Below are 19,530 nucleotides of genomic sequence, written 5' to 3'. Positions count from 1 at the left end.
AGGGATCTGTCCATCACTTCCTGCCTGCGCTTTCTGTCTAACACAGCAGTGCAGCTGAATGACGTCATCATTCAGCGCCCGGCTGTATTCGAGAAAGCTGCTAGTGACGAAGATGCTGCGGGGACGTGCTGCTGCGGCTGCGGGAAATGTGTGGAGAGGTGAGTGATGCTGTGTGTGTGTGGCTGCCGGGGAACATGCAGAGTGGTGCTGTGTGTGGGTGTGTGTGTCTTTGTTTGCCAGGGAATGTGCAGAGTGGGTGTGTGTGTGTGTGTGTGTGTGTGGCTGTCAGGGAGCGTGCAGAGTGGTGCTGTATATGTGTGTGGTGGAGAGGGCAATGATGGGGGTGGTGGGGGAGAAAACAGTGAAAGAGGTGGTGTAAAGGGCAATGATGAAGGTGGTGGTGGAGAAGGCAATGATGGGGGTGGTGGAGAGGATAATGATGGAGGTGGTGGAAAGGGCAATTATGGAGGTGATGGGGAGGGCAATGATGGAGGTGGTAGAGAGGACAATGATTGAGGTGGGGGAGAAGGTGATGTGGTGGTGGAGAAGGCAATGATGGAGGTGATGGAGAAGGCAATGATGGGGGTGGTGGAGCGAGCAATGATGGGGTGGTGGAGAAGGCAATGATGGAAGTGGTGGAGAGGGCAATGATTGAGGTGATGGAGAGGACAATGATGGGGTGCAGGGGAGAACAATGATGCAGGCAGTGGAGAGGGTAATGATGGAGATGGCAGTGATTGGGGTGGGGACTGGGCAATGATGGAGGTGTTGGAGAGGGCAATGATAGGGGTGGTGGAGAGGGCAATGATTGAGGTGGGGAGAAGGAAATGGTGAGGGCGGTAAGGGAGAAGGCAATGATGGAGGTGGTGGAAAGGGCAATGATGGAGGTGATGGGGAGGGCAATGATTGGGGTGGTGGAGAGGGCAATGATAGGGGTACTGCTGAGGGCAATGATTGAGGTGAGGAGAAGGTGATGGGGTGGTGGAGAAGGCAATGATGGAGGTGATGGAGAGGACAATGATGGGGTTGAGGGTGAGAACAATGATGGAGGTGGTGGAGAGGTTAATGATGGAGGTGGTGGAGATGGCAATGATTGTGGTGAGGACTGGGCAATGATGGAGGTGTTGGAGAGGGCAATGATAGGATTGGTGGAGAGGGCAATGACTGAGGTGGGGAAAAGGCAATGGTGAGGGTGGTGAGGGAGAAGGCAATGATGGAGGTGGTGGAGAGGACAATGATGAGGGTGGAGGGGCAGAGCAATGATGAAGGTGGTGAAAAGGGCAATGAAGGAGGTGATGGAGAGGGCAATGATTGGGGTGGTGGAGAGGGCAATAATTGGCGTGGGGAGAGGGCAATGATGGAGGTGGTGGAGAGGGCAATGATAGGGGTAGTGCTGAGGGCAATGATTAAGGTGGGGAGAAGGTGATTAGGTGGTGGAGAAGGCAATGATGGAGGTGTTGGAGAGGGCAATGATGGGGTGGGGGATAAGGCAATGATGGAGGTGGGGGAGAGGACAATGATGGGGTGGAAGGGGAGAACAATAATGGAGGTGATGGAGAGGATAATGATGGAGGGGGTGGCAAGGGCAATTGTTGTGAACTCATTTTCTGGTTTACCTCTGGCTTCTGGTGAGGGTGTGGAGCTGGCTGTGTTGACAGTCATGAGTTCACAGTCGTGAGTTCTCCATCCGGGCTCCCTCTGGTGGTGACAGCAGGTAATGAAGCTGATCTAAATAGCAGAGACCTGCCACCTGAGGAGGAGGACTATGAGTGGACATCAGGAGTCTCTGACTGGTTTTAAGACAGCCGACTCCCTAATTTTGTGCTGGTGATTTTTTCCTGCCCTGAGGTTCTGGTTTCCAGTTCTGTTCCTGCCTTCTCAAGCTAAGTGTGCTCTGCTATTTTTCACATGAGATTTGGTCTGGTTTACTCAGTTTTTGTGGTCAGCCAGCCCCTGCTGGGGCTGTGCTGAATTTCCATTCTTATGTCTTTGTTTATGCCAGTTTGCTTTTTGTCCCTGATCAGATTGGTCTCTTTTTGCTCTGTCTTCAGAATATACCAGAGTGCTGATATAGGGAATTGAAGTCTAGCGACTCATGGTTTTTGTTATCAGAAAGTGTGTGCCATTTTTTGGCAGGGTTTTGTGCGTGATTGCAGACAGCATCTTTCCTTTCCTGTCCTTTCTAGTTAGTGTGGGCCCCTTCGTTTGCACAGCCTATTTTTCTATCTGTGTTTGTGTTTTCATCTTGTCTCACCGACAATACATGTTTGGGGGCTGTCTATTGCTTTGGGGTCTGCTCTGGGGCAGTTTAGATTTCCCCTTTTCTTGCTTAAAGCTTATATAGTTCTCCAGCTGTGATGAGGCATCTAGGATCATCGTAGGTACGCTCCACGGCTACTGCTAGTTGTGTGGATAGGATCAGGGGTCTGCAATCCGCTTAGTTACCAACCTCTCTGGTTTTCTGGGGCTTAGCTTGTTTTTGTTTTTTCTCCTCGGTGACTCATTCATAACAGGCAATGATGGGGGCGGAGGAGAGGGCAATGATGGGGTGGTGGAGAAAGCAATGATGGAGGTGGGGGAGAGGACAATGATGGGGTGGAAGTGGAGATCAATAATGGAGGTGGTGGAGAGGGTAATGATGGAGGTGGTGGCGAGTATAATGATGGAGGTGGTGGTGAGGGACTGTTGGGGTGGTGGAGAAGGCATTGATGGAGGTGAGGGAGAGAACAATGATGGGCTGTGGGGGATTGGAGGAAGGGGGATTTATAATGGACTTACGAACAGGGGGAGGTGGAAGAAGACAGATATGGATATAAAATGAATCGGGTGGTGAAGGAGGGGGCTAAGCCCCTGATAGCATCCTTCTCCATCTCACAATTCATTGTGATGCTATCGGGGACTTAAATTTTTTTTCTGGATTGGGAGAGGAGGGGGGGCTGGTGCATAAGACCCTTTATAATGAGCTGAAAGGTGGGAGAAGACGCTGTCAGGGATTTGTAATGAATTGGGAGGTGGCAGAGGATGCTCAGTACCTGATAGCATCATAATGAATTTGGAAGTGGGATGTTTTGACCCTGTCGCTGGGCAACACGGACTTTCAAATCCCTCCAAAGGTTTTCTAATGGGTTGAGATCTGGAAACTGGCTAGGCCACTCCAGAGCCTTCATATGCTTCTTACAAAGCCACTCCTTCATTGCTCTGGCGGTGTGCTTGGGATCATTATCATGCTGAAAGACCATCCACAATTCATCTTCAATGACCTTGCTGATGGAATGAGGTTTGCACTCAAAATCTCACGATACATGACCCCATTCATTCTTTCATGTACACGGATCAGTCGTCCTGGTCCCTTTGCAGAGAAAAAGCCCCAAAGCATGATGTTGCCACGCCCATGCTTTACAGTATGTATGGTGTTCTTTGGATGCAACTCATCATTCTGTCACCTACAAACACAACGAGTTTTGTTCCTACAAAACAGTTCTACTTTGATTTCATCAGACCATATGACATTATCCTAATACTCTTCTGGATAATCCAAATGCTCTCTAGCAATCTTCAGATGGGCCTGGACATATACTGGCTTAAGCAGGGGGACACGTCTGGTACTGCAGGATCTGAGTCCCTGGTGACGTAGTGTGCTACTGATGGTAGCCTTTGTTGCGGTGGGCCCAGCTCTATGCAGGTCATTCACTAGATTCCCCTGTGTGGTTCTGGGATTTTTGCTCACTGTTCTTGTGATCATTTTGACCCCACGGGGTGAGATCTTGCGTGGATCACCAGATTGAGGGAGATTATCAGTGGTCTTGTATGTCTTCCATTTTATTATTATTGCTCCCACAGTTGATTTCATCACACCAAGCTGCTTGCCTATTGCAGATTCAGTCTTCCCAGCCTGGTTCAGGGCTACAATTTTGTTTCTGGTGTCTTTCGACAGCTCTTTTGTCTTCATCATAGTGGAGCTTGGAGTGTGACTGAGGTTGTGGACAGTTGTCTTTTATACTGATAACAAGCTCAAACAGGTGCCATTACTACAGCTAATGAGTAGAGGACAGAGGAGCCTCTTAAAGAAGAAGTTACAGGTCTGTGAGAGGCAGAAATCTTGCATGTTTTGAGTCTTTCAATTCTTGTTTAAGGGATTTTCATCCATCCTTCTTCGGAAAATTCTTCCAGTTCTGTGAGATTCCTGGGTCATCTTGCATGCATTGCTATTTTGAGGTCTAGACACAGATTTTCAATGATGCTCAGATCAGGGGACTGTGAGCGCCATTGTAAAATCTTTAGCATGCTCCTTTTGAGGTAGTCTATTGTGGATTTTGACGTGTGTTTCGGGTCATTATCCATTTGTAGAAGCCATCCACTTTGCAACTTCAGTTTTTAATGAATGATATTATGTTTGCATCTGTTGCATTTGGCATGGCCAAAGAGTTCTATTTTTACCTCATCGGTACACAGGACTTGTTCCCAAAATGCATCAAGCTTGTTTTGATGTTCTTTTGCATACTTCTTTCTCTGAATTTTATGGTGAGGATACAGGAAAGGTTATATTTTGATGACTCTTCCATGAAAAACAATGTACAGGGTGGGCCATTTATATGGATACAATAGGAATGGTTCGTGATATCAACTTCCTGTTTGTGGCACATTAGTATATGGGAGGGGGAAACGTTTCAAGATGGGTGGTGACCATGGTGGCCATTTTGAAGTTGGCCATTTTGGATCCAGCTTTATTTTTTTCAATGGGAAGAGGGTTATGTGACACATCAAACTTATTGAGAATTTCACCAGAAAAAAACAATGGTGTGCTTGGTTTTAATGTATCTTTATTCTTTCATGAGTTATTTACAAGTTTATGACCACTTATAAAATGTTCAATGTGCTGTCCATTGTGTTGGATTGTCAATGCAACCCTCTTTTCTCACACTTGACACACTAATAGCAACACCACAGAAGAAATGCTAGCACAGGCTTCCAGTATCCGTTGTTTCAGATGCTGCACATATCATATCTTCACAGCATAGACAATTGCCTTCAGATGAACCCAAAGATAAAAGTCTAAGGGGGTAAGATCGGGAGACCTTGGTGACCATTCAAATGGTCCACGATGACCAATCCACTTTCCAGGAAACTGTTCATGTAGGAATGCACCTACATGATGGTGCACCACCACATTATGGGTGTCAGGTCCGAGCATTCCTACATGAACAGTTTCCTGGAAAGTGGATGCTCATCATGGACCAGTTGAATGGCCACCAAGGTCTCCTGATCTGCCCCCCTTAGGGCCCCGTCACACATAGCGACGCACCAGCGATCCCGACAACAATATTACCTTGTCAGGATCGCTGGTGTGTCGCTACGTGATCGCTGGTGAGCTGCCAAACAGGCAGCTTCACCAGCGATCAGCACCAGCGACACGTGGGTAACAAGCGACGCACGTCGCTTAGTTACCCACTGTGTACCTTAGTTACCAGCGCGCTGGTGCAGGGAGCTGGTAACCAAGGTACACATCGGGTTTCTAAGCAGCATGCAGCACTTAGAAACCCGATGTGTACCTTGGTTACCAGCTCCCTGTACCAGTGCGCTGGTAACTAAGGTACACATTGGGTTTCTAAGCGCTACGCGCCACTTAGAATCCCGATGTTTACCTTAGTTACCAGCGGCAGCTTGTTGATCGCTGGTCTCCCGCCTGTCACACGCAGCGATGCGTGCTGGCCAGCGGGAGACCAGCGATCAAAAAAATGTCCTGGCCATTCCAAGACGATCGATGATATCCGGCAGGGGGGCCGGTCGCTGAGAAGTGTCACACACAGCGATCTCGCTGGTGAGATCGCTGTTGCGTCACAAAACTTGTGACTCAGCTATGTGTGACAGGGCTTTAGACTGATCAGACCAAAGCAAAAGGGTTTCTTTGTTGGCTTAAAGGTCTGCTATCTGACACCTTCCAGGAATTTAAAGGCCCCAGGTCTACTAGAAAGAGAGCCTCATCCCCCACAGTCCTCCCAGTCTTCCTCTGATGTAATGCTGGTGTGTCAGAGTGAAATGAGACTCTATAGGATTATTATGTATTAAATAAGAGCAAAGTTCCTAAATTAATTAAAGTGGTTAAAAGCACTGTGGAAACAGGGAAAGGCGTGGATCCTAAAGCTATCAAGGAGCATTTGTACTATTTCCCTATTTTTAAAGAGAAAGTGCTTCCTTCTCATGCATTAATGAAGGAGTGGTTTAAAAAGACTGGAATAAGCCTGACAGGAAAATGGACCAGAGTGCAAAAATGAATCATACCAGGTTGATCTGGCAGCAGAAAAATTGGCAAATGGTTCAATTTTTCCATCTGAAGAAACCTCCCTGTTAACGGATCCTATGGATTGCAGGTCTGATAGTCTGCTATTCCTGTAGCCAGAGCCGTACGAGTCTGGCCTAGCCAGCTTACGCATGACCTGGAAGATGATATTTTAAGGGAGTAAATTCTACAAAGTATGCCGCTCATAAAAACTGAAGCAGAGTTGTTATGCAACGAGCCCCTGGACGTTCAGACATTTTCCTCAAGGTCACAAACTTTGTTTATTGTGGCACACAAAGCAATGTGGATCAATGGTCAGGTGACATACAATCCAAAAATCTTTTTTTCCCTGTCGTTTCATTCGTCATCCCTGTTTGGTCCTCAGCTTGAAGTTGCTTACATAGCGCCATCATATTCTGCAGCACTTTACAGACATCATCACTGGGGCCCATTGGGGCTTATGACGCGCCCCAGAGGCCATGGGATACTCGGTACCGAGCCTATTAACTTCAATGGAAAATGTCACAGTGGCAGTGACCCGGTCCGTGGCCGCAGGTTGTCATGTAAAAGGGGTAGAATTGGATGGGAATAAAGTTTATGTAGTGATTCGTGATGCCAGTTGGAGTGTTCGACTGTAGTATAGCCGGCACTGCAGATGATCCCTGGGGGAGAAGATGGTGATGGCATGTTAAGCCCTCTCCAACCAGGGCAGATCCCCAGAGATTGTGATGAAAGTAGAAGGCATGAAGTAATAAGGCAGGAGACAAGAAAAGTCACTTTATCCTTTAATGTAGTTCAGGTGCAGTTCAGAGGAGATATTACAACTCTCACCAGGTTACAGTCTGCTCTGGAGAATGAGAGATATCCTTCTCTCTGCTGTGACTTGGTGTAAGCTTCCTCCTATTCTAATCCCTTCTGGGACCAAGGCTTCCTGGAGTTTAGAACTTCCCAGTATTGCCTCTACTCGCTGGGTATTTCGCCTTCAGCAACATGCAGCGTGAAGCAGCTCAAGTTCCCACTTGCACTATCCTTCACTGATCCTAGGTTATTGCAGTATTTCTGAGGGAAAACACTTTTCTGCTGGTCGTATAATCCCACGCAGTCTCTCAGTTTACCACCCTGCTCTGAAAGCATGGATGGTCTAGGGGCTGGTCCCTGATGCTTCTTAGCTCTCACTCCTGGTTCGAGCACATGTCTAAACATGGCCTCCAAGATGTTCTTCCTCCTTCTTGTTCACTGAAACAACAACTCGACCCCTCCCCCTCCCAGTTAGGGTATGTCTGCAAAGCTCTAAGCTTCAGACAAGTGAGGGAGTGGTGTAAATTGTGTGTGTGTGTGTGTGTGTGTGTGTGTGTGTGTGTGTGTGTGTGGTCTCTAGCAGAGAAAGCATATTTCCCATTGCTTACAAAACAGTACATATTTAACCCTTTTGTGGCAATAAAGACACAGGGCACCACACTTACAATCTAAGATCCCTATCAGTATGCTTTTGAAGGTGGGAGCAAACTGGAGAATCTGGATAGAACATACAAACTCCTTGCAGATGTTGTCCTTGGTGGGATTTGTACCCAGGATCTGCATTGCAAAGCAACAGTACCAACCACTGAGCTACCTGCCTGGTGTTGCAATACTGGAAATATTTCGGGCCAGCTTAACAAAAATAGGCAAAGAATGTTTAGGACAGGGCATGGCTAAGTCCGTCCATCTAATTACTTAAAATACAGTATATGTCACCTTAGTGGCGTAAATTTTGCTAGAGATGTACACTAGTCCCTGAATGGAGTAACATTTCTGGTAGAAGTGCACAGCAGTTGTAAGATGCACCTAATTTATGAATTAAGTGCACCTTACTCCAGCGGTCCCGATCATTAAGACTGGGGCACAAATCTCCAATCTCAATAATTTTGGTCCTGTCTAACTGTAGAGGGTATGCTATATTACGGTTACACCTTTGCCTTTCTCATTCGTCCCGGTGCCGTATATTATCAGTGTATGTATATTTGTTAAATATACAATGGTACTGCTACACTGTCTAGTGTATTACTGTTTCTTGCTAAATGTATATATGTGAATAATTTTATACTGTTGCAATACTGCTATGTTTAATAGGGTAAGTGCAGTTATAAGAATGGCCACAAGATGGGGCACATCCTAGTTGTAGATAGAGTACTGAATATAGTATAGTAGGAATAGGAAATCAGGATATGAATAGTTAAACTGCAGGAGGGGCTGCTGTGTGGTAAGGAAGGAGAGATGAGAGGTAGAGGCAGAAGGCCCCAGGCGCCCGAAACGTCCGCATGGGTCATAGGCCCAGGACGCCACAGCAGACCCACAACATTAACAAAGCAGTGAAGCCCAACCATCCAGGGGTCCTTAGTACTGAATCTCAGTATTAAGTATCAGTGTTGCAGCAGTTTGGAAGAGAAGAAAGAAAGTGGTCCGGGAAGAGTACAGTGAAACCCAAATACAGTGAGTCTGGAAAAGGAGGACGCTGCAATACCGTCTAAGGTGCTATTACCCCGTAAGGTACTGGAGGATGTGGCAAGTAGTGCAGAGAAAGATGAAGGAATCTGTGATGTTCAACCTGTGGTTAATGCTCTGAAATACTTGGATGTGCTGAGAAATGGAAACAGTAAAGATGTTTAGATTCAAGTTGAAATGGACTGTGTCTCAATTCATGCAAAATCGTCTGCAGACAGCCTTCAGTGGCTCAGAAGAGAATCTGATGATGCTGGACCTGAAGACACAGGTATGCTGACTAAGAGACATTATTTTTATGTGAGGGGAGACCAGGGTGTGCTGGAGCAGAGGTCCTCAGCCACGACTACCACCCTGGCCGACCCTTCCATAACTAAACTATTTTCTCTACCATCCAAATACAGTATTCAAGGGGATTTACTCACTACTTGATGATGAGCTGCTGATTTCTAGGAGCGGTGTTGGGGAGTTATAGGTTAATTCGGTCTCTTCCTCAGACTCTGAACATGAGGGAGAATAGGTCCTGCTTCCTGCATTAGAGACAGAAATAATTACTGCGTGGTTTCCAAAATCATTCCTATCACTCACATTCCCTTGAATATTTCTCTTTACCGAGCTTGTATATATTACCAGTTGTTGAGGAGGAAAGCACATAATCGGATGACACCTAGAATCATAAAACATATTTTGCTAAGTTATATTATAAGCATTCAATAAATAAAATGTTGACAGTTTCTAATTTATCAGAAAAAAAACTTGGCTGTTTTGATTTATTATTATTCTGGTTGACCCTGAGAAAGCACGGCAGATCATGTGTAGCCTGTCCTTTCCGCCAAGGGCACATTACCCTATGTCTGCTCTCCCTTGTGGAACCAGGAACTGACAATGAAAACTGCATGACTCATAAGTGTCATATGTGGAAAGGAACTGACACAGGTGGGATGATACCAATGGAATGAAGGACAATGCTGATATGAGCAGAGCATTACCTGTTTTCATATCTATATTGATTTACTTATTCATTTCCCTTTGTAAAATTCAATAGCAGAAAGGATGGACCTCAGTGGAACGGTGTATAAGAACAGTATGCCTCGAGTGTCCAACGACAAATCTCTCATTGGTGCATCCATGTAGGAAGATCATGTTTCTTATAACACTAACATATTCCACAGAGCTGTGCAAAGATTTTCTTATACCTATCATACAAACACACTCATGCACACACACTAAGGCCAAATTTTAGAGGTAGCCAATGGACCAAAGGGAGTCCATACAAACTCCATGCACATGTTATTCTTGGTCAGATTCATACCCAAGATCCCAGTGCTGACCACCGAGCCACTATGAATTGATCCAATATTTACGGCCACAACTGTTTTCTCCCCGTCCCACATCTATAGTTCTGCTTCACGTCACTTGTGTTATCTACTGCATTACTTTTTTGTCTTGTTGTCCATAAATATGTGATTTTTCAGATTGTGTGTTATTCTAGGCTTGATGAAGAGACGTGAGTAGTCTCGAAAGCTTGAAATTTGTTACCATCTTTTCAATTGGCCATTAAAAGGTATCAACCACTGAAGACTCTCAAATTTTGATATTTTCCACTGAGCCACTAGTAATTGTTGGCTGTGGAAAAGATTAGCAAAATCTGATAACCATGAAGGACTATTCTTGCCAACCATGGTGTTCCCTTTCAAACTTCACAGGTAGAATATTTCCTTTTCTATAGCAATAAATGTAAGATTAATGTAAACTCTCTGCGCTCTACATGTAAAGCTCGGAAGGACTAGGACCTTAACAGAGAAAAAAGTTTGTTGTCACGGCTAATAAATGAGGGTTTGGAACAAAGAACTCTCCTTCAATAACTCAAGGTATATTCAGGATTAGGGTTTCTAATCAGACATCCTTTAATATACAATGAGGCACATTTACTAATGCTTTTTAGTGGTTATATTGATTTAATTAAGCCTAGGAGGTAGTCGGTAGATGTGGCAAATTAATCACAGTGACTCATGTTGTGTGATCAATATGTCACGTCCTGCTGGAAGTTAGACACCTTTCACTTCTGCTGACTCTTAGTTGCCTTACTATTAAACAAAATTTTGGCACACAACAATATTAATTTTGGCACATATTTGGTCTCCACTTAGCCAAGCCCACAATCATCGAGCATGGTGCTCATTCTTTTTGGTGTAAAATTGTGATTTATCAGCTTATGAAATTTTGAGACAGAAAATAGGTGCAATAACTTTAGTAAATGTGGGCCATTGTGACATGGAAAGGAAAGGGTGGATAGTTTCAGCGCGGGAAATCAGTACGGCAAAGTAAATCTCTTACACGGTGATCAGGCGATCTGTCATTCTTGAGGAGGACAAATGTATTTTCTCGCCTGTCTGCTGAATTTAGAGAATCATATTCACCGTCTTCTTCAGAGAAAAGAATTGGAGACAAGCTTCCTGCAAATGGAGCAAACAATCCAGCGTCTTCTCGTAGCTCTTTCTCCATGTTGAGCGCATACATAAGAATGATCTTTGAAAAAACCTAAATAAATAAGTAGCAAGGTTATAAAACAAGACTACTGGTAATTTCGACATTCCAATTTCAGCCCATTACTGCACCTTTCATGAGTGCTAATTGACTATTTGGAAGTCCATCAACACTCGTTTACCGGCCTGTTTCCCCAAACAATGTGACACATAGTACAGGTTAGGCCTGTTTCACACTTACGTTTTTCAGATCCGTTGTAATCCGTGAAAATGGCGGAAAACGGATCCGTCTCCAATATCACAGCAGCATGTGCCACCGGACCGTTGTTTTGATGGATCCGGCGAAGGCTGAAGTTTATAGGAACACGTGCCTGGAAAAAAAGAGAGAGAGAGAAATTTTGGCGGATCCGTCAAAAACGTATGTGACGGATGACCGTCAGTCAAGATCCGCCACTAATGTTAGTCTATGGGGGAAAAAAACGGATCCGCCCCCTTTTTGGCGGATCCGTTTTTTTCCAAAATTGGCGGATTTTGACTGACACAAAAAAACTGAAGTGTGAAACAGGCTTTAGCAGCACAATTCCTGTTTACACAGAGCGATGTGCTGCTGATAAAATGATTTTTTGTTAGCTGAAATTAGCTGATCACCTGACAAACTAGTTTTCCCTCACTTGTCAGGTGATCACCGCCATGTTTACATGGGCTGAAATTGGGAGCAATTATTTGCCCAGTTTCTACAAAATTGCAGTAATAAAATAAAAATTTGCAATGGTTTATTTATTTTTGAGGACAAAAGTCAGTGGCTTTCATTTCTTTTCCTTATACCTGCAGGAGAAAATATCAGACATATTCATATCTATGGCACCTAGTAGACAATTTGGTCATGGTGTGATAAGTACTCCGATATATCTTGCAAGTGTATTTATCCAAGCATTATGATTGTAGAGTTTGAAAAAAAATGATCCACCAGAAGTGTTTTATAATATCGGCAACCTATACCATAGGGGATTTAATCCCAGAGTGCAGTGGCATAGCCTAGCATCAGGGGGTACTGTTGGGGTCTGATTTGCTCCCTTGCATGTTCACCAGCAGGAGTGGCCATGGTACATCCTGTATCGACTTTTACAGGTTTCCGTGGAAAGGTGAGTGATTTCTACAGTTTCTTTAAAATAAAAAACACAAAAATTGAGCTTGGTTTACGTTGATATACATGCAGCACATAAACGCATGTTCACATCAGCCATAAAATATACAAAACCTACCCAAAAATATATATATATTTTGGTAGGCGTTGTATGTTTTATGGCTGATGTGAACATGCGTTTATTTGCTGCATGTATATCAACTTAAACCAAGCTCAATTTTTGTGTTTTGTCTCTTTGTATTTTTGCATTCTGTGCAAGTCGGGGTGTGGCCTCCCTCTCCTGAGCTGGAAATTACATTTAGGCTATGTGCCCACGTTAGCGTTTTAAAACGCTCAGGAAACTGATCTCCTTCCCAGAAAACGCGCATTTTATTTCCGCGCTTTTTTTGCACAAAAGATGCGCGTTTTTGACGCGTTTTCTGGGAACATTGGAAAAGGCTAAAAACGCTCAGCAATGCAGAAATTAATGAGCATGCTGCGTTTCTAGCCACTAAGTGATTCCTGAGCGTTTAAAAACGCATGCATTGGCACAAAAAGCCAAAAACGCATGCAATTTAATGTGAAGCTTCTTTTAAGCGTTTCTGCAGCGTCTGAGCAGGCACAAACGAGGTGGAAATGCTTAAAAAAGCGCAACGTGGGCACACAGCCTTAAAAGCTTCCCCAGACTGATGTCCACTGGTTGGGACCCAGTCCTTTTGTCTGCCCTTATTCACACACTGAGGTCAAATTTGACACAAGGTAAGGATAAAAAAATATTAGACAGTGTAGGACCGCCCCGATCAGAGTCACCTTGTTGACGGTGGGATGGCTTTTATGATATTGATCAAAATCAGAATTACTAAGAACCCTGCGTTATTTAAATGCACTTTTGCTTTTTACTTATTTAGTTACAGCAGGGTTTTTGCTCATTTTTTTAAAAAGTTTCTTTAAAATGTGTGCGAGGATCCTCTCTACAGATTCTTCTGGTCAGTAGGCATGGCTACCTTTATTACAACTGTATTGAAAAACATGGTTGACTACAATTTACAGTACAACAGGATCATAAATGTGGGATGTACAGGCCAAATACAGTGTGAATACAGCTCTAATGTAGAAATTAAATAATTAAGCCTGAATTACTATTAAAATCTATCAATGGAATGGCTAACAAAATTCCTGCTCTTCTTCATCCTTGTTCCTCCTATTTGATAGGTTGCATGAACTGGAAAATGCTTCTTCATCCATAATCTCAGCAGTTTTAGCAAAAAAGTAAAAGAAGAATTGGGTATCCAGCCCAGGATATGAGAAGGAAGCTGGGGGCATGGGCACTGTAGTAGGGATAAGAGAGACAAGCACATGGCTGCCCCCCCACGTTGGTGGATATTAAAGGGAACCTGTCATCGGGAAAATGCTGTCTAATCTGCAGGCACCATGTTATAGAGCTGAGTATATTGTGCTATACTTTTGTGACTGTAGACTCTGTATAATCTGAGTTTATCACTTAAGCCTCTGCTCTTTCTAATATTTTTGGTCCAGTGGGCGGTCCTATCAGTGACTGACAGCTTCCATTGTATACGTCAATCCCTGATGGGACCACCCACTGGACCAAAAATACCAGAAAGGGCCGAGGATTAAATGATTAATACGCAGTTTATACTGAATCTTTTCTTACATAATTATATATCGATTTGCCCCGCTCCCCCTGCTCCATAACATAGTGCCTGCAGATGGGACTGCATTTCCATGGTGACAGGTTCCCTTTATTACTCTATGGCAAAGTGTGTAGATTCATTTAGTCCAATATGTTTCAACATATGAAATATCATACTGTGGATAAATAAAAATAAGATATTAAGATCACTATGGCGGCCTCAAAGAAATGACATTCTTTGCAGCTGCTCTGTGCTTTTATCTTCTTTTACTCTCATCTCTCCTGCTCTTAAAAGTCAATATTATGGTAATAAGTATATATTCTAGAATAGATCACCATGAAGGTCCATAGTCTGTTCGCAATAGCCATTGCAAAAAAATAAGGTGGTAAAAATAATAAAAATGGTAATACAAAGCAGTGTGATAACCTGTCACTAAAAGAGGTCTCTGAATGCGTTCTTGAGGCAGACAGTTTCATCTTCAGGCCTCTAAGTGTCACTGCTGAGATGGAAATTAGATTTTGAGGCTGGTCTGACCTAGAAGAAAGTTCCTCCTTTAACTCCAATATTCTGTGAGCACCATTGAGTAATCAACATGTATAACTTCTCTACAAGAACTCTGTTCCCTTCCAAGCAAGAGGTTGTGCGGAGTTCAGCGGTTCCACTCCTGTAAGCCCTTTTTTTTTATTGAGCAGTAAAGTGTTAGCTTGTAGAAGAAACATTAATAATTGCAGCAAATGAAAACACTGATGAACCAGAAGCATAATATGCGAAGCGAAGTATTGACCTCCTCGAATCCAGAGCTTCTCAGCTACAGTACAACAGATTGTAGCAGCCAAAGTCCAACATTGTGATTTCCTTGTCATTTTGGAAGTATTGCCCGATTTCTGGGCGCTACTCAAAGTTTGTATGGTGTCATGTATGACATAGCTCCGTGTGCCAATGAAGGGCCTGTTCACACAGAACGTTTTCAGACATGGGTCTATTTTAGATGTTCGATATGCATTTAACACTCGTTCCGTAGAAAAAATCCTGATGGTCCATTTTATATTAAGAATAGTCCCACTTAGTCCACAATCCCGCAATACTTGAGAGAAGCAGTTGGGTTTCCCGGTATTTAATGGGGTTATCCAGAACTATTTTATTTTTTTTCACTATGGGCCTAAAAACTAACAGGCAGGTAGTGGCTAACAGAGGCAACCACCTGCCTGTTCTACTCAAGGCCGACTCAGAGCAGTGACTGATCGATCTTGCTAGTACTTCAACTGCTCCAGGTTAACAGAGCAGTTCTTCCAGGCTGCTCTGGCGACGGGGCGTCACTGCCGATGTCATGTTGAGTGACAGCTGGCTTTTTGCAGTTAGGCAGCAGCCCCATTAAAAGAGCAGAGTGTAATAGCACTGTCAACATGATGTCAGTGGAAGCCGCTGAATCACCGGCAGGAGCGGTCTGTGACCGTTTTGTGCCAGCAGAGATCGGAGTGGGCACAACAGGTAGATAGTTAGCATCTATCTGCTTGTTATGTCTCAGGCCCTTAGTAAAAAAAAAAAAAAAATGAAATAGCCCTGGATAACTCCTTTAAGCCTACTGCAATGGGTCTTGTTGTCTTCATACTCATAATGCGGTAGGTCATCAGGGATACACATGCTCTATGCTCCTCAGGAGCAAAATGCTGCACTGTGACTCTTAGATACTAGTGGGTGCCCTGACGTGCAGACCCTTTCAATTTATAAAAAATGGCTAGCAAAATAATACAACTCCATGACCCTGGTGTCCTGTGCAATTGCATTCTAGGTAGGAACTTATATGGATGTAAATTACATTTGGAAAAAAAAGATAGCTTAAAGTGACCCACATTATAACTCCGGGCACGGCTGTGAAGAATGTCGTCGTAAAGTCATATTAACAATGATGACATCCTCAAGTGAACTGTGGCAGCATGTAAAATCTTGATGAAACCACCTCCAGCTGTAATAAAAATAACACTGTCGCCAAAAACTCCCATTACCTCATCGTAAGCTTCCTAACTCCAAACTAGCAGGCAGTGCACACAGTATTTGTCAGGCTGGAAGGACAATTATTTCACAGAAACATAACCATCCATTTGTCATAATGGTAGTTTAATGCTGAAATGCTCATTAAAAGTTCAGTAGCATTTAGAAGTAAAAGCCGTAATATTTTATTTCGGCTCAAACTCCTGACTCTTAAAGCTTTTATGGCTGCGGAAATCTGTGTTAGTTAAGTAAACAGTCGCTGTAATATTGTGGTAATAAATATACATTAAGTACTAAATAGTTTTTTCTAATTAACATTTCAGTTTTTTGGCAGAAAGTCAATCACATATTATACTACTTTTTTATGGAACAATCGCTAATTTTGGAAGGGTCCCTTGAGAGCAGGCAGCCCACAGGATTTCTTTGACCCTTTTGCCGATCAGTGATCAGCAGAAATCTGTGGATGAAGTCAACAGCAAATGAATTTTCCTTCAGTACCACTACAGAGGAAATTAAAGGCTGATGTTAAAACTTAATCTACCATCTTTAAGTCATCCACCATCCTATTTATGTTTCCAGCTCTTCGGCATATCTTCTATAATCTTCCTGCGATGTATGCTAATCGACACATCCGGTACGATGGTCGTCACTGGTCTGTGCTTGGAGCCTCCTCTGTCTCCACAGTCACCACCCTCCTTTTCTGACGCAAGGGACATCAGTCACATCAATCCAGGAAAAGGAAGGTGGAGAGACATAAGAGGCTACAAGCTCAGGCCCACCAATCTGGAGGAATATAGAAGGTTTTTTCTTAGATATGTGACGGAGCTGGCCACTTATGAACAAGTTGCAGCAGTGCTGTTTAAGATGACTTTAAGGTGGTGGGTTAAGTTTATATAGTGAAAACCTGGATACATGGTCCACATCGAGATCAATGGCCTGTCCATGCAAAGCCTGTATCTCATGGGTTCTCCTTGTGGGCACTTTATGGTCTGGCTACTTGATAATGGTCTTAAATGGGGGAACCCGGTCTACTAACTCAGGAATCTCAAAGAGGGTATTTTAAAAAGAGGTTGTCAAAGCTAACGAAACCTACTAAATAAAAAGATATTTCATTCTATTCCATAATCTATCTTAATGTCATAATACAGCTACCCCTAATCAACACCCATTCAGATGTTAGGGGGTCCTTGAGTCAAGATTATACTCTATTATTTCTAAAGCAAAGAGCAGCTGCAAATAGCGACACCTGCCCTAAAAGACTTGGTGTGACCAAGTAGAACATGGTGATCCATTCATTTTAATGAGTCTTCAACACTAGATTTCTCCTGCTAAGTGTTTACTGCAATAACTCCTCATAGGCCTTATGCACATAACCAGTAAACCTAGGCACTGGCATAAATACACAAAACACATTATTTTGGTTGTCAAAATGGCCACAGCTTTATTTAAATCACAGGATTAAAACAATCACAGTAGGAGTCAGGTGAAGTGCTAGTACATTGGGATTCACAAGTACTGTGATATCCCCAGCTGTCTGACATACAGAACCAGACAGCTTCCTGCTGGGCTTCCTGCTATGGAGACGAGCGACGCGTGGATGCGGGCGGGAGGACGTCTTCATCGCCGCGTCTGACAGGTAAGTAGCGACCACCAACCGCTGCTATGTCGCTGGTGAGATCTGCCTGTTTGTTACCGACCACTTAGCGATGCACCAGCGATCCTGACTGGGTCATATCGTTGTCAGGATCGCTGGTGCATCGCTAAGTGTGACAGTACCTTAACACAGGCAGTCATACTGTGCTCCTTCCTCTTCAAGCAACATCACTCTGGCTTAAAATCTACACCGCTATACAAACAAAACTGCAGAAGTTAACCCCTTTACCCTCAAGGGTGGTTTGCACGTTAATGACCAGGCCAATTTTTACAATTCTGACCCTTTATGAGGTAATTACTCTGGAACGCTTCCATGGACTCTGTGATTCTCACATTGTTTTCTCATGACATATCGTACTTCATGTTAGTGGTAAAATTTCTTTTATGTAACTTGCATTTATTTGTGGAAAAAAACAGAAATTTGGTGAAAATTTTGAAAATTTTGCAATTTTTCAACTTTGACTTTTCGTGCCCTTAAATCACAGAAATATGACACACAAAATACTTGATAAGTAACATTTCCCACATGTTTACTTTACATCAGCACAATTTTGGAACCAAAATTTTTTTTTGTTAGGAAGTTAAGGGTTAAAAGATAACCAGCGATTTCTCATTTTTACAACACCATTTTCTTGGGGGGACCACATCATATTTGAAGTCACTTTGAGGGGTCTATATGATAGAAAATACCCAAAAGTGAAACCTTTTTAAAAACTACACCCCTCAAGGTGCTCAAAACCACATTCAAGAAGTTTATTAACCTGTCATGTGCTTCACTGGAATTTTTTGAATGTTTAAAAAAAATGAACATTTAATTTTTTTCACAAAAAAATTACTTCAGGTCCAATTTTTTTATTTTCCCAAGGTTACCAGGAGAAATTGGACCCCAAAAATTCTTGGGCAATTTGTCCTGAGTATGCTGATACCCCATATGGGGGGGGAACCACTGTTTCGGCGCATAGCAGAGCATGGAAGGGAAGGAGTGCCATTTGACTTTTTCAACGCAAAATTGGCTGGAATGGAGATTGGATGCCATGTCACGTTTGGAGAGCCCCTGATGTACCTAAACAGTGGAAACCCCCCACAAGTGACCTCATTTTGGAAACTAGACCCCCAAGGAACATATCTAGATGTGTGGAGAGAACTTTGAACCCTCAAGCGCTTCACAGAAGTTTATAACGTAGAGCCATAAAAATAAATCATATTTTGTTTCCACAAAAATGATATTTTCGCCCCTGATGTGCCTAAACAGTGGAAACCCCCCAATTCTAACGCCAACCCTAACCTCAACACACCCCTAACCCTAATCTCAACTCTAACCATAACTCTAGCCACAAACCTAACCCTAACACACCCCTAACCCTAATCCCAACCCTAACCCTAATGCTAACTTTAGCCCCAACCCTAACCCTATCTCCAGCCCAAACCCTAACCCTAACTTTAGTCCCGGCCCCTAACCCTAGCCCTAACCCTAATGGGAAAATGGAAATAAATACTTTTTTTATTTTATTATTTGTCACTAACTAAGGGGGTGATAAAGGGGTTTTATTTACTATTTATAGCGGGTTTTTATGTTTGGCAGCTGTCACATGCTAAAAGACGCTTTTTATTGCAAAAAATAGTTTTGCATCACTACATTTTGAGCGCTACAATTTTTCCATATTTTGGCCCACAGAGTCATCTGAGGTCTTATTTTTTGCGGGACGAGTTGACATTTTTATTGGTACCATTTTTGGGCACATGACATTTTTTGATCGCTTTTTATTATGATTTTTGGGAGGCAGAATGAACAAAAATCAGCTAATCATGAATTTCTTTGGGGGGGCATTTATACCGTTCCGCATGTGGTAAAATTGATGAAGTGTTTTTTTG

The 19,530-nt window shown here is 43.4% G+C and overlaps 1 protein-coding gene across 3 annotated transcripts in view; it reads right to left on the bottom strand.

Moving 5' to 3' along the window:
* LOC141089140 (uncharacterized) overlaps window positions 1-19,530 on the bottom strand; it is a 228,837-nt gene that overhangs the window by 64,163 nt on the left and 145,144 nt on the right. Inside the window, exons 1-5 of one of the 3 annotated variants that reach the window (XM_073575460.1) lie at window positions 16,547-16,651; window positions 11,483-11,612; window positions 11,093-11,296; window positions 9,368-9,422; window positions 9,181-9,285 (exon numbers count right to left, since the gene is read on the bottom strand). In XM_073575460.1, the coding sequence (XP_073431561.1) occupies window positions 9,181-9,285; window positions 9,368-9,422; window positions 11,093-11,275 (343 nt within the window). In that variant the 5' untranslated portion in view covers window positions 11,276-11,296; window positions 11,483-11,612; window positions 16,547-16,651. Of the gene's footprint in view, window positions 1-9,180; window positions 9,286-9,367; window positions 9,423-11,092; window positions 11,297-11,482; window positions 11,613-16,546; window positions 16,652-19,530 lie in introns of those variants that run through there. The other 2 variants (XM_073575459.1, XM_073575461.1) reach the window with 2 other exon arrangements.

The sequence above is a fragment of the Dendrobates tinctorius genome, unplaced genomic scaffold (genome assembly GCF_039654945.1).
Source record: "Dendrobates tinctorius isolate UK_male_01 unplaced genomic scaffold, ASM3965494v1 ptg000044l, whole genome shotgun sequence".
In the NCBI taxonomy this organism is placed as follows: Eukaryota; Metazoa; Chordata; class Amphibia; order Anura; family Dendrobatidae; genus Dendrobates; species Dendrobates tinctorius.
Note: the sequence above shows the minus strand (reverse complement) of the source record. Positions and strands in the feature narration are given on the sequence as shown.